General features: G+C 38.5%; 1 protein-coding gene across 1 annotated transcript in view; it reads right to left on the reverse strand.

The window, feature by feature from the left end:
* Positions 1-12,500, reverse strand: part of LOC144956846 (glutamate--cysteine ligase catalytic subunit-like) — a 54,907-nt gene that overhangs the window by 36,870 nt on the left and 5,537 nt on the right. The window contains exons 2-5 of the mRNA XM_078887611.1: positions 10,367-10,476; positions 8,451-8,573; positions 4,418-4,483; positions 3,997-4,110 (exon numbers count right to left, since the gene is read on the reverse strand). Of these exons, the coding sequence (XP_078743737.1) occupies positions 3,997-4,110; positions 4,418-4,483; positions 8,451-8,573; positions 10,367-10,476 (413 nt within the window). The remainder of the gene's footprint in view (positions 1-3,996; positions 4,111-4,417; positions 4,484-8,450; positions 8,574-10,366; positions 10,477-12,500) is intronic.

The following is a 12,500-nucleotide window of genomic DNA, read 5'->3' on the forward strand; positions in this document are numbered from 1 at the left end:
TAGTATAAGATCAAAATTAAATATAAGCTTATGTAAGGTCTATTCCTTAAAATGATTCCTACTTTAATAAGTTATCCATGGCTGTAACGGTCCTAGTCAGTGCCAGGCTATACGTTAACCGACGATTCTGTACGCCTGATCAATCATCCAATCACATTAAACTATGTGTGACCTTTCACGTTCATAGTCTGATTGAGCGAATCTATAGATAGAATGCGCTTGACAAAGAAGCTCACAACATTGTCATTCGGAAATATAACGGACCAACCCACAAAACTATGTGTAACCATGAACTTTTATAGTTTGGTTTATAGATAGTTCAAAGATGACGTCACTCAAGCCTTTGTTGTTATATTTTGCCATCCGCGTTTGTGAGTTATTCTCACTGAACTGTATTAACCAGACTATAAAAGTTCATGGTTACACATAGTTTTGTGTGTTCGTCCGTTATACTTCCGGATGGCAATGTTATGAGCTTCTAGCCAAGCGCATACTATCTATACAGTTTAGCTGAGAAGTTACTTCATAAACCAGGATGGCAAAAAAGCAATAATAGAGGTTTTCATCTAACTGAGTCATCGATCACGTGATATGTTGATGTTTGAGGATTGGCCATTTCTTCATAAATGTAAACACGCTGCTTTGTTTATGTTAGTTGTAAACATTACTCACGTGTCAAGCTGAACAAAATGACCAATTGTGATATTGGATAGATCGAAAACTGTGAACACTTTTCACTTTGTGTGTCCCTTTGAGCACATTTTGTAATGTGACCAATTACCTCGAGCACATGGAGCAACTAATATAGATAGAATGAAGTTCACGTCACTCAGGTCTTTGTTATTGTTTTTTTTTGGTGCCATCCGCGTTTATGAGTAATTCTCACTAAACTGTATTAACCTGATTCTAAACGTTCATGGTTACACACAGTTTTGTGTGTTGGTCCGTCATACTTCCGGATGACAATGTTGTGAGCTTCTTAGTCAAGCGCACGTTATCTAGAGATCAACCCCATTAAAAAAGTCAGCAATTTTTATGCTTCGGGCTCTTTTCTATTTTGGACAGTTCTGCTTGAATGCAGTTGATCAGAAGCTTTGTCGTTGTATAGTCAGGCGGTACCATTAATTACTTCTTTGGATTGTAATAAGTGCTTTTATTGACCTTGTCGGTCCAAATGACCTTGGAACAATCGGAATACAGCGGGTGCTGTCTCAATCCTACACAGCAGAAACCTGTGGTAAAGGAAATAGAAAGAAGACGATGGAGGTGGATTGGACCGTGACCTTCGTAAAGTTATGGCCTAATACCGTAGCCATCGTTATGTTGTAGCCTGATACTGAAATCCAAAAGGACTGGCAGTTTGACGTCATTATTTGGTTTTTGCACCGTCTAGTGAGTTGTCGTTAGTAGAGCTCAAGGAAACAAGTTATTTCATTGGTTGAACTATTGGATACAACTCACGATTTGTTTTCTTTTGTGGCAAAAGACTAGCATTTTGACGTCATTTTTTGTTTAGTATTAGCCCATAACTTTACGAAGGCCACGATCATACACAGCAGAAATCAGTGGTAGAAGAAATAGGAAAACGATGATGGAGGTGTATTAGGCCGGAGCCATCATGAAGTTATTGCCTGACACTGACCAAACAATGACGTCAAATTGCCAGTCTTTGGCCACAAAAGAAAATAAATCATGAGTTGTATTCATTAGTTCAACCAATGGGGCCACTTGTTTCCATGAGCTCTACTCACGACCCAAGGCAGTGCAAAAACCAAATAATGACGTCAAACTGCCAGTCCTTTTGGATTTCAGTATCAGGCTATAACATAACTATGGCTACGATTGGACACACCCTTAGAACGTATGACTCCACAATAACAAAGATAGTATAGATAGTTCGAAGATGACGTCACTCATGTCTTTGTTATTGTTTTTTGCCATCCGCGTTTATGAGTAATGCACACTGAACTGTATTAACCAGACTATAAACGTTAATGGATACACACAGTTTTCTGTTTTGGTCCTTTATACTTCCGGACGGCAATGTTATGAGCTTCTTAGCCAAGCGCATACTATCTATAGATAGTCTGAAGTTGACGTCACTCCGGTCTTTGCTATTAGTTTTTGCCATCCGCGTTTAAGAGTGATTCTCACTAAAATTTATTAACCAGACTTTAAACGTTTAAGGTTACACATAGTTTTGTGTGTTGGTTCCTTATACTTCCGAATGGCAATGTTGTGACCTTCTTAACCAAGCGCATACTATCTATAACAAAGAAAGTATTATATGTACTTTGACCCTCAAGGCAAATGATCAAAGGGAAGGCCAAGGGGAACATGGAGAAGAATTAAAGAGCTGAAATACAGAGCAGTGAGTGATAAGACATGGAACGAGATAACAAATAATTTAGTTCAGGATAAAGAAGGGTGGAAACTTTTTGCCTGTGGCCTATACCCTGACCCAGGTTGAAAGGCAATGATGATGATGATAATGATGATGATGATGATGACGATGATGATGATGATGATGATGATGATGATGATGATGATGATGACGATGATGATGATAATGATGATGATGATGATGATGATGATGATGATGATGATGATGATGATGATGATGATGATGATGACGATGATGATGATGATGATGATGATGATGATGATGATGATGATGATGGTGATGATGACGATGACGATGATGATGATGATGATGATGATGATGATGATGATGATGATGATGATGATGATGATGATGATGATGATGATGATGATGATGATGACGATGATGATGATATATGAAGATGTCTGAATCCTGGGATCATAAAAATACTAACATACAAAAAGGTAAAAATTGGTCGTTTCGTGAGGAATAGGAGGGTGAAATGCTTAGTCAGCTGATGATAGGGTTTGCACCCGAAACGTTCGGGGTGTTAAAAATTGTTTTATTACAAAGCGTTTTCATTTTCACATGTCCGTTAGTTTGTTGGTGGGATGCTATGAGCGATTATCGTACGGATTTTGTGTTTGTTTTTTGTTTGTTTATTTTTTGATTGGTTAGTGGTCTGTTGTTTTGAGTGTTTGTTCAACAAACGTCATAATAATAATAACCCTGTCAGTCCGTATTCTTCGTATACATAGCCTAAAGGCTAACCCACACCGGAGACTGACTCCGACCGTAGCCATCGTTATGTGTAAGCCTGATACTGAAATCCAAAAGGACTGGCAGTTTGACGTCATTATTTGGTTTTTGCACCGACTAGTGAGTTGTCGTCAGTAGTGCTCAAGGAAACAAGTTATCTCATTGGTTGAACTATTGAATACAACTCACGATTTGTTTTCTTTTGTGGCAAAAGACTAGCATTTTGACGTCATTTTTTGGTCAGTATCAGGCCATAACTTTACGAAGGTCACGGACTCACCCCGACGACCCGTCAATTTGAGGTCAGTGCATCCCCTTGAGTGCGTTGTTGTTAGCAGTGCTCAAGGAAACAAATGATGCCATCGGTTGAGCAATTGAGTACAACTCACGCTTTGCTTTATTTTGAGGTAAATAATATTTGACCAGTGTCAGGGCTAACCCACACCAGAGATTGACTCCGACGGACGTCCTTGGAAAAGACTCCACTCACATTCTCTCACCGTACTCAGGTGCAAAATAAGTACCTGACCGTTATCCGCGTTGTCTCTGCCGGATACAAAATTGTATTATAGCCTTTCTCGCTCTTTATGTGGCATGTTGCTGTTGGTCAGGGACCCTTTGTAAAACGCTTTGAGTACGTTTAGTGGATATTGCGCTATATAAATGCCCTTCTGTTATTTATCTGGTTCAATCTGACAATATTGGAGACACCTCACACAGGAAATACTGGAAACAGCCAAGGCGACCCGATCTTTCGGTCGAGACGCGAAAGGCATCTAAGTCAAGTCAATCTGACATTATAACGTTATGAGGCGACGGGTTACAAATGGCGATATCACGTAATCGATACTTACGGGAATCGCACATGATTTATGTTGATGGCCTTGTCTGGAAGGAAGATAGACTTGGTCAGTCCTGAACGAGGGTCGGGCCTGACGGACGGGAATGTGAAGTCGGGACACCCGAGCCTGGGGACAGAAATGGACAAAAATCATTGGATATTGGTTGAGGCCGATGAAGAAATTTATAAAATCGGGACAGCCGAGCATGGGAACAGAAATATGTAAAATCATTATAATAATGATAATAATAATAATAATAATAATAATAATAATAATAATAATAATAATAATAATAATAATAATAATAATAATAATAATAATAATAATAATAATAATAATAATAATAATAATACGTTCAGAATCTAGAGGGCCGATTGCTTTAGCTAGTCGGCATGTATTAAATGAAACTAATGTCCCGTCGATTCAGACTTACCTTGGAAATGACGTCAGAGACAGAATAGCCTCATCGTCCTGGAGACCTTGCTCAACTTCTCGTCGCCTGGTGGGAAAAATCAAATAAAACTTCAGAGATAAGCGCGCCCTCTTATTCTTTAGTCTCCCGATGATCAAACCTCTAATGTTAGTTCAGACCTTTGATCATCTGGTTTTGATTTCAAGGTAGACGGAGAAGTACTGCTATGCGCATTCCTCTTTCATGCTATCAAAATGCGTCATGTAAATGATGTATAAAGAGTTTTCGTGGATTAGAAAGAATGATTGAGTTTTTCACTACAAAATCCATATTTCAATTTACAGTTAATATGATTGTATTGACATTGGACTCAATAACATTGACCATTCATAAATACCACAGCTGCTTGATTGTCATTTTCTAAAGGCACGATAAGGCTGAAATTCAAACCCATTATCTCCTGGATAAACTAAAAACAAATAAATAAAATTTTTTTTTAAAAAATTGAGCATTTATATAGCGCAATATCCACTAAACGTGGTCAGGGCACTTTACAAATTTTCCGTGGTCAGCAGCAACACTAAACGAGTTGAGCGGAACATGGCGCCTGTAAAGAAAATATTATTAATATTACCATTCTTTCCCGACAGAGACAGCGCTGTTAACGGCCAGATACTCATTTGACACCTGGGTACGGCGAGATAATGTGAGTTAAGAGTCTTTTCCAAGGACTCAATTATGCGCCGCTCAGAGGGGGACTCGATCCCAAGACCTTCTAAACGGAGGGAGAGTGTTATACCACAAGAACCCATAGCTGCACTATTTTGATTATTGATGAAGTGAGGGATTTTTAATGCCATTACACTCCAAGGGTTTATCTCGGCCTTTTGCTCCGATTCCAAATTCAAGTCCAAAACAAAGGGTAAAAATGTTTCCTCTTCAATGAGAAAGAATGATGGTGGAGATGACAAAACGGAAAGCTTCGTCAGAGAGGCCCTATCCAACATAAGATCGATCGAATGAAATTATAGAGACAACCGATAGTGAATGGAACCTTCAAGATATCAGTGTCAACTCAAACATGCTCAAGCCGACCTTGATTTTAGTTTTGACTTTGGTCTTATTACGATTGATTTTGTATATCAAAAAATTTGAAGAATGATCTTTGTTTAGTCAATAAGAACATAAAGTTGTTTTGTAAAGAGCTTGTTTGAGTTTAAAACATCCATTTTTCTGCTATATATAAGCCTGGCATTTTGGGGAAATGCTGAGAATGCTGAGAATGCTGAGAATGCTGAGAATGCTGGGAATGCAGGGAATGCTGAGAATGCTGGGAAAGGAAAGAGTTAAACATTTCCAATTATCTGATTCATTGGATAATCTTATCTTTGGTATATGTGACCCATCGTCTCAAAACGGTATTATGTCGGAACGAACCGTATGCTTAGAATCCGAATTAAATGTTAAACTGGTCAAAAATTTAAATTGTTGGCATTAGCATCCTGAAATATGGTATCCATTCTCCTCAATAAAACATGCAAACTCAACACAAGTCTGATATTTCTGGCTATAAATTCAATTTTCAACACCTTAACCAACCCGACTTAATACCGTTTTGAGGCGAAGGGTCACATATTATTATGATTACGTTATGAAGCAATTGGATAACATAATAAATTTATTGGATGGAATACTTCGTTCTTGTTTATAGACCAGACTCCAAAATGCAAACACAGGTTGGCCAGAATAATCGACCTCGGCAAACCTGCCTCATCACAATACACGAACAACTATCGGACACCATTTGGGTCAAGCTTTTCACAGAAAATTGTTGATCAAGATATCGCCAATAAATTTCTGTGAATAATAGATTATGAAGACTTATCATTTTTACAGCTTTATACTTTTTTGTTTGTTTGTTTTGTCTTGTTTTATGCTTATGAGACCATTGGTTATCGCTATACTCATCGAAACTTAACAGTACATTTTTTTTTCATACTGTTAACTAGTTTTAAAGACTTGATAATAGGTCTTTGCATATTCACTAAAAGTGCAGAAAGAATACCAACAGAAATGGATAAAGGCATTCAATAATAAATATGTTGTTAAACATAGTAACTGATCATAATAATCATATCAAAGGCGTCATATTATTAAAGTTACAAATTTAAAGTTTAGATCAAACAATCCAAGACGACTTAGAAATGATTTCAACCTTCGTCATACATGACACCATCGATGTTCTATTGAACACAGAGAACGGTGTCACTCCTATAGACCTAACGATAGAGAAGTTGTGGAGACACTACAGGATATTTCAAACACGAACCATTTGGACACAACAGATGACCAAATAGTGAACGTAACTGCTCGGCTAATCAATTACATGCAACAAAATTAGTGTCAAACTTTAAATTACAGACAGGAAATGTTATGTTAGAAGAAAATATGATTCATCAAAGAAATACAAGTATGTTGAAAAGGAAGCGAAGCTATAGAAGGAAAGCTGTTGTTGCAAGCGGAGAGGAACCAGGTGTATCGAAGTAACAGAGGAGGACAGACAGCATATTTTTCAAGAGAGTCAAGAAAAGACAACTGCGATGAATGCGTCAAACACGAAGGTGCAAATGTCGATGAAATGCAATGGAATTCTCATCGTCAATAATGGACGACAGCTTGGAGCAATAGCAGCTTCTAGTGGGTTTGTCAGAAAGAAAAGGATAAAGCTGGACGAGGAACAGGGACTTTATTAATTTTATATTGATTTTACAGGCTGTTTTATCATCTCCATGGATCCAAGCCTCTGCTACTGTTTACTATATGACAAAATTGATGAGGCAGGTCTGAGCGCCAACGAGTTGCCTCTACAACTAGTTTACTCGTGCGCAAAATTAAAAGCTGGTATAGGGAATGAGATAAGCGGAAGAGTAGCAACCCTTCATTGGACGTCACCCATAGTATGTGACGTCACTGGCGGAAAAGTTATTAGAGAGAGAACGTCATGTTGGTTGTGCGCATGCGTGTCTCGTCCTCGCGGAACTATGGGTGACGTCCAATCAAGGGACGCTACTCTTCCGCTAATCTTATTTCCAACTTACACCAAAATAATAATCTCCAGCAATGGTATAGAAACACGATGCCAAGAATGTTGAGCGTATTTATATGGAAGCAAGGCGTCACAGTTGTACAAAAGTATTTAGAGAAAGGACATATTCAGATGGTATGCGACTCAATACATGCAGCGATTGAAAGAAAGTTGACATTTTCACTCCATCTGACTATATTACTATTACTTTTTTTTAAACATCTCACATGAAAGGACACATCACTCATTTGGCAGCAGCCTCTTATGGTTTTCATACTACTATGTTATGACGATCGACCCAATCAGCAAAGTCTGGTCCGCACTCGTGCACCGTCGCAAACCAGCCGGGTAGCATCCTCACAACACACCGTTCGACTAGATGCTCTGCCGTCTCAGGTTCTTGCTCATTTGGCGAATCGACTTTTAGTGAAATTTAACGCTTGATACTCTAACGTCACAAATTATATTTGTAAAGTTGACGTCATTACACGATACTATTTAGGGAGAGAGTGGAATAATATACGATTCTTTCATCTCTCTGTATTTATTAATCGAGTTATTTTTAGCATGCCAAATAACACAACGAGCTTGCGAGTATGTGGTATTGCACGATAAACGTATAATCAGTTTAATAAATATAAATAATGAAAGAATAAGTAAGATATATAAGATATTCCGTGATCAACTGTATGGTAGTTGTAATTCTATTCACTATAATTACATTTTTCTCCATCTGGTTGAATGACAATTTGACCCCCCCCCCCACCCCCCCCCAAAACAAAAAAAAAAAATGTTGGATATATATTCATGCGCACTAAAAATTATTTTTAATGGCCAATCAGCTGTCTTTAAATATTTTATTCAACGGATTCACAGCATTATTCAACGACTAGACACGTATTTACTAAGAAATGATAGGGTTTTCCAAGGGGGGTGGTTGGGGGGAGGGGGGGGGGTAACGATGATTACCTTTGTTCCATGTTGGACTGGACAGTGTTGAAATGGGCGATCATCCCTCCATACGGTTTGCCTGGAGTTGATTCCAGCATGTATGAAGAGAACTCCCAATGCCACGCGGTAGATATCTCTTTGCTTGGTGGAAGGAAGAAAAAAAAAAACAAGTAGAAGAAGTTACTTCATCTGTTTTCGCCTCCGTCTGTAGATAGTTCGAAGATGACGTCACTTAGGTCTTTGTTATTGTTTTTTGCCATCCGCGTTTATGAGTAATTCTCACTGAACTGTATTAACATTGACTATAAACGATCATGGTAACACAGCGTTTTGTGTGTTGGTCCGTTATACTTCCGGATGGCAATGTTATGAGCTTCTTAGCCAAGCGCATACTATCTATAGGATTCAATAGTCTGTTGTCACGTATTAACCAGACTATAAAAGTCCGTGGTTACGCAGAGTTTTGTGTGTTGGTCCGTTATGATTCCGGATGGCAATGTTGTGATCTTCTTTAGCCATCCATGTTTATCAGTAATTCTCACTAAACTGTATTAACCAGACGATAAACGTTCATGGTTACACCTAGTTTTGTGTGTTGGTCCGTTATTATTCCGGTTGACAATTTTGAGTTTCTTAGCCTAGCGCTCAGCATTTATAGATGGAACGAAATTGACGTCACCCATCACTTTGTTATTGGTTTTTGACAGCCATTATAATAATAATAATAATAATAAATGGCATTTATATAGCGCTTTACCCCGTTGTCACAGGCTCTAAGCGCTTTACAGTGATATAAAACAAAACATATTACAGTGAGACAAGTGTGAAGGAAACGTGATACGAATTCAATTTAACAACAACAAAATATGAAAATAATATTGCAAAATTATGACGTAAAAAGATAAAACTTTAAGCGAGATTTGAACGTTGTCAACGAATCCGAGCATCTCACGTGTGATGGGAGAGAGTTCCAAAAATGGGGGGCCGAAAATTGAAAAGACTGTTCACCTATTTTACGCAATGGCTTAGGTTTGACAAGGATTGATTGGTCATTGCTTGACCTCAAGTTTCTATTGGGGACATATATGTTTAGAAGGTTTTTAATATAGGAGGGACTGTTCGTGCTCAGGGATTTGTAGACAACAGTACAAATCTTATAGGCAACTCTTTTTTCAACAGGAAGCCAATGTAACTCACGGAGAAGAAGAGTTGCTGACGGGTATTTTTTGTTATTGCGTACAATGAGCCTGGCTGCGTTATTTTGAGCAATATATATAACGATTACTTCTCATTCAATTCAAACAACCAAACTATAAACGTTTAAGGTTACACATAGTTCTGTGAGTTGGTACGATATATGCCACTGGCGGATGTTGTGAATATTTTAGCTAGGCACATAGCATCAAATGATAAATCATTGTGCGCTGTATAAAATTTACAAAGTCGTCCTGCCGAGCCATTGGGCTCATAGAGCCGGAGCTTATATCGTTTTCTGTAGCGTATAACGTATACCTAATAGCAATTGCTTGCTACCCATTGGACGCTAGTCTATTGAAAAGTACTTTCCACAAGATCTAACAGACCCAGTTTTGAAATTACTGTTGGGTGGGCATGTTTATATTCATTCAATTTAATTATTTATTGATGTATTTATTTATTTATTAACCCTCTCCTTACCAACCACAGGACAATCGTCACATTTGTTACGATCCAAACAGCACTTCCATTAAAGATAGCTATAAAACGTGACACTGTGCAGTAGAGTTCATTTAACTGATCAATATTACGCGCATAATGTATTTGTCGCTTTCCTGTTTGAGTAAGAAAAAACTATTTTTGTATTGGGCGGGTGTGGAATTTTGGGGAAAATTCTGAAAAAGACTGGGTTAGGAAAAGGTTAAATTATTTTTTCAAGTGGTGATAAAAGCACTCACTCAATCTTAATCTTGGATCTCGCTTGGACAGATGCCAGGACTTCAGCCGCTCTCAGGGACAATCTCACCCTTTTATTCTCGTGGTCAAACTTGAGAATCATATACTCAATCTGAAATAAAAAAGGTGGAAATAGGATTCAATAGTCTGATGTCACGTCCGCCCAGCAACCAGAAGCTAGGTTCTCAACAAAGAAAATCGTTCTTTTTATTCTTCATGCGGGCTAGAACTTTTTCACATTATGTCATGTGATCAGAATGTATAAAATTCAAGACATGATCAGATTTATAATGTTTTTCTCCTCTGGGTACGTTTTTATGCTCGTCGGAAAAGTATTCATACGGGCGTCCGCCATTGTTCTGATAGTTTAGAACCAGTTACTAAGTTACTACGCGTCATTACGATGGAAGTGACGTCATAACTGTTGAAGCCTATTATTACAGCGGGGACAGCTCGACTCAGCGGTAAGGTCTTTGCTTTGTAGCCAAAAGGTACCTTGCCTTGAGCAAGTCACCACGCCTTAGCTCACTTTGCGGCGCTGTACTGCGGCTGACGCCAGGGTTATTCCAGTCGTGCCTTGGAATATACCCTACCGACAAATTTCCCCTTGAGGATGAATGCAAGGGAATTTTATTTAGTTAGTTATTTATTAAATAGTAGAGAACAATTGTCGAATGTCAAAACACCGGTTCCAATCTCATTGAAAGTGTGTATCCAGTCCAGGGTTAGGGTTAGGGTTAATGTCAGGGATACAAACCACGTGAAACTGATCTTCTGGTTTCAGGGTGTTGACATCTTATTTTCTAGCCTAAATAAATGCTGGTCGTCAATAAAATTCATCACGCCTTGCTAGTTATTCAATCAATATTGAGACCAATATGGAAAGTGTCCAACATATCCACAAACACCAATCTCAAAATATTTAACACTGATGTTAAAACAGTCCTGCTCTATGGGTCAGAGACTTGGCGAACAACTTTGACCACATCAGCCAAGATACAAACTTTTGTCAATCGCTGTCTTCGACAAAAATACTCAGGTTGAAATGGTTTGACAAAGTGCCAAATGCTGACCTTTGGACAAGAACAAACCAAGAACAAATGGATGTCCAGGTCAGACGCAGAAAGTGGCGATGGGTTGGCCATACCTTGCGGAAAGAGACCTGCAGTATAACCAAGCAGGCTCTCGAATGGAACCCACAGGGCAAAAGGAAACGGGGTCGTCCAAGACAGACGTGGAGGAGTCTTCACCAAGATTTGATCGTCTCCAGTCTTACCTGGAGTGAGGAGGCAAAGGTCTGTGCCAAGGACAGAAGAAGATGGAAGAGTGCTGTTGAGGCCCTATGCTCCGCCAGGAGCCAAGAGGCATAAGTCAAGTCAAGTCTTGCTGTTTATGCTCTGTGACAGGGTTGCCAGTTTTTTTCAGGACAACTTACCAAATATGTGACAAAAACTTGCCAGATGCTTCGAAAACTTGCCAAACCTTTCAAAATAGGGATTTTCGTTACACGTACTCATAATAGTGAAATATTACACGTGTAAATTCAAGAATCAACAAAATGCTGGCTTACCTGGTGTTGACCACTATGACTTATAAAACACCAAAGAAATATCAAACTCGAAGCCACATTAATTAGGCCTAACAGTTTCACTTTCAGTTTCAAAACCTGTCGAAGAATTAAGACTGGAACCGGAAAGGCTGAAGCCAGATTTGTGTTTGTTGAAGCCAAATAATAAAAGTTATGTGAGAACGAAATCACTGGGAATTGAAAGGTAAGATTTGACCCGCTCTTTCTTTCTTATTATGTATAATAAAAATATCTAAATATTTTATTAATATTCTCTGTCCCAAAAAAATGCCAAAAAAGTGCCAACTTGCCAACCGATTTGCTTTCCTGCCAACCACAATCAAAAAGTACCAAATTTGTACAATTTGGCACTAAAAATGCCAAACTGGCAACCCTGCTCTGTGATTGTAAGACTCTGCCTATACACCGTACTACTAAAACCAGTTATGCTACATTATGATTCAATATATAATCTATTCATCGTTAGTATTGTCATCTATAGGACTGGTTACACACTTCCAATTAATTTTGAACCGGAACAGAGAAAATTGTGACGTCACCATTTATTC

Source organism: Berghia stephanieae, chromosome 11 (genome assembly GCF_034508935.2).
Source record: "Berghia stephanieae isolate SIO BIC M18660-M18661 chromosome 11, UCSD_Bste_1.3, whole genome shotgun sequence".
NCBI classification, from domain to species: Eukaryota; Metazoa; Mollusca; class Gastropoda; order Nudibranchia; family Aeolidiidae; genus Berghia; species Berghia stephanieae.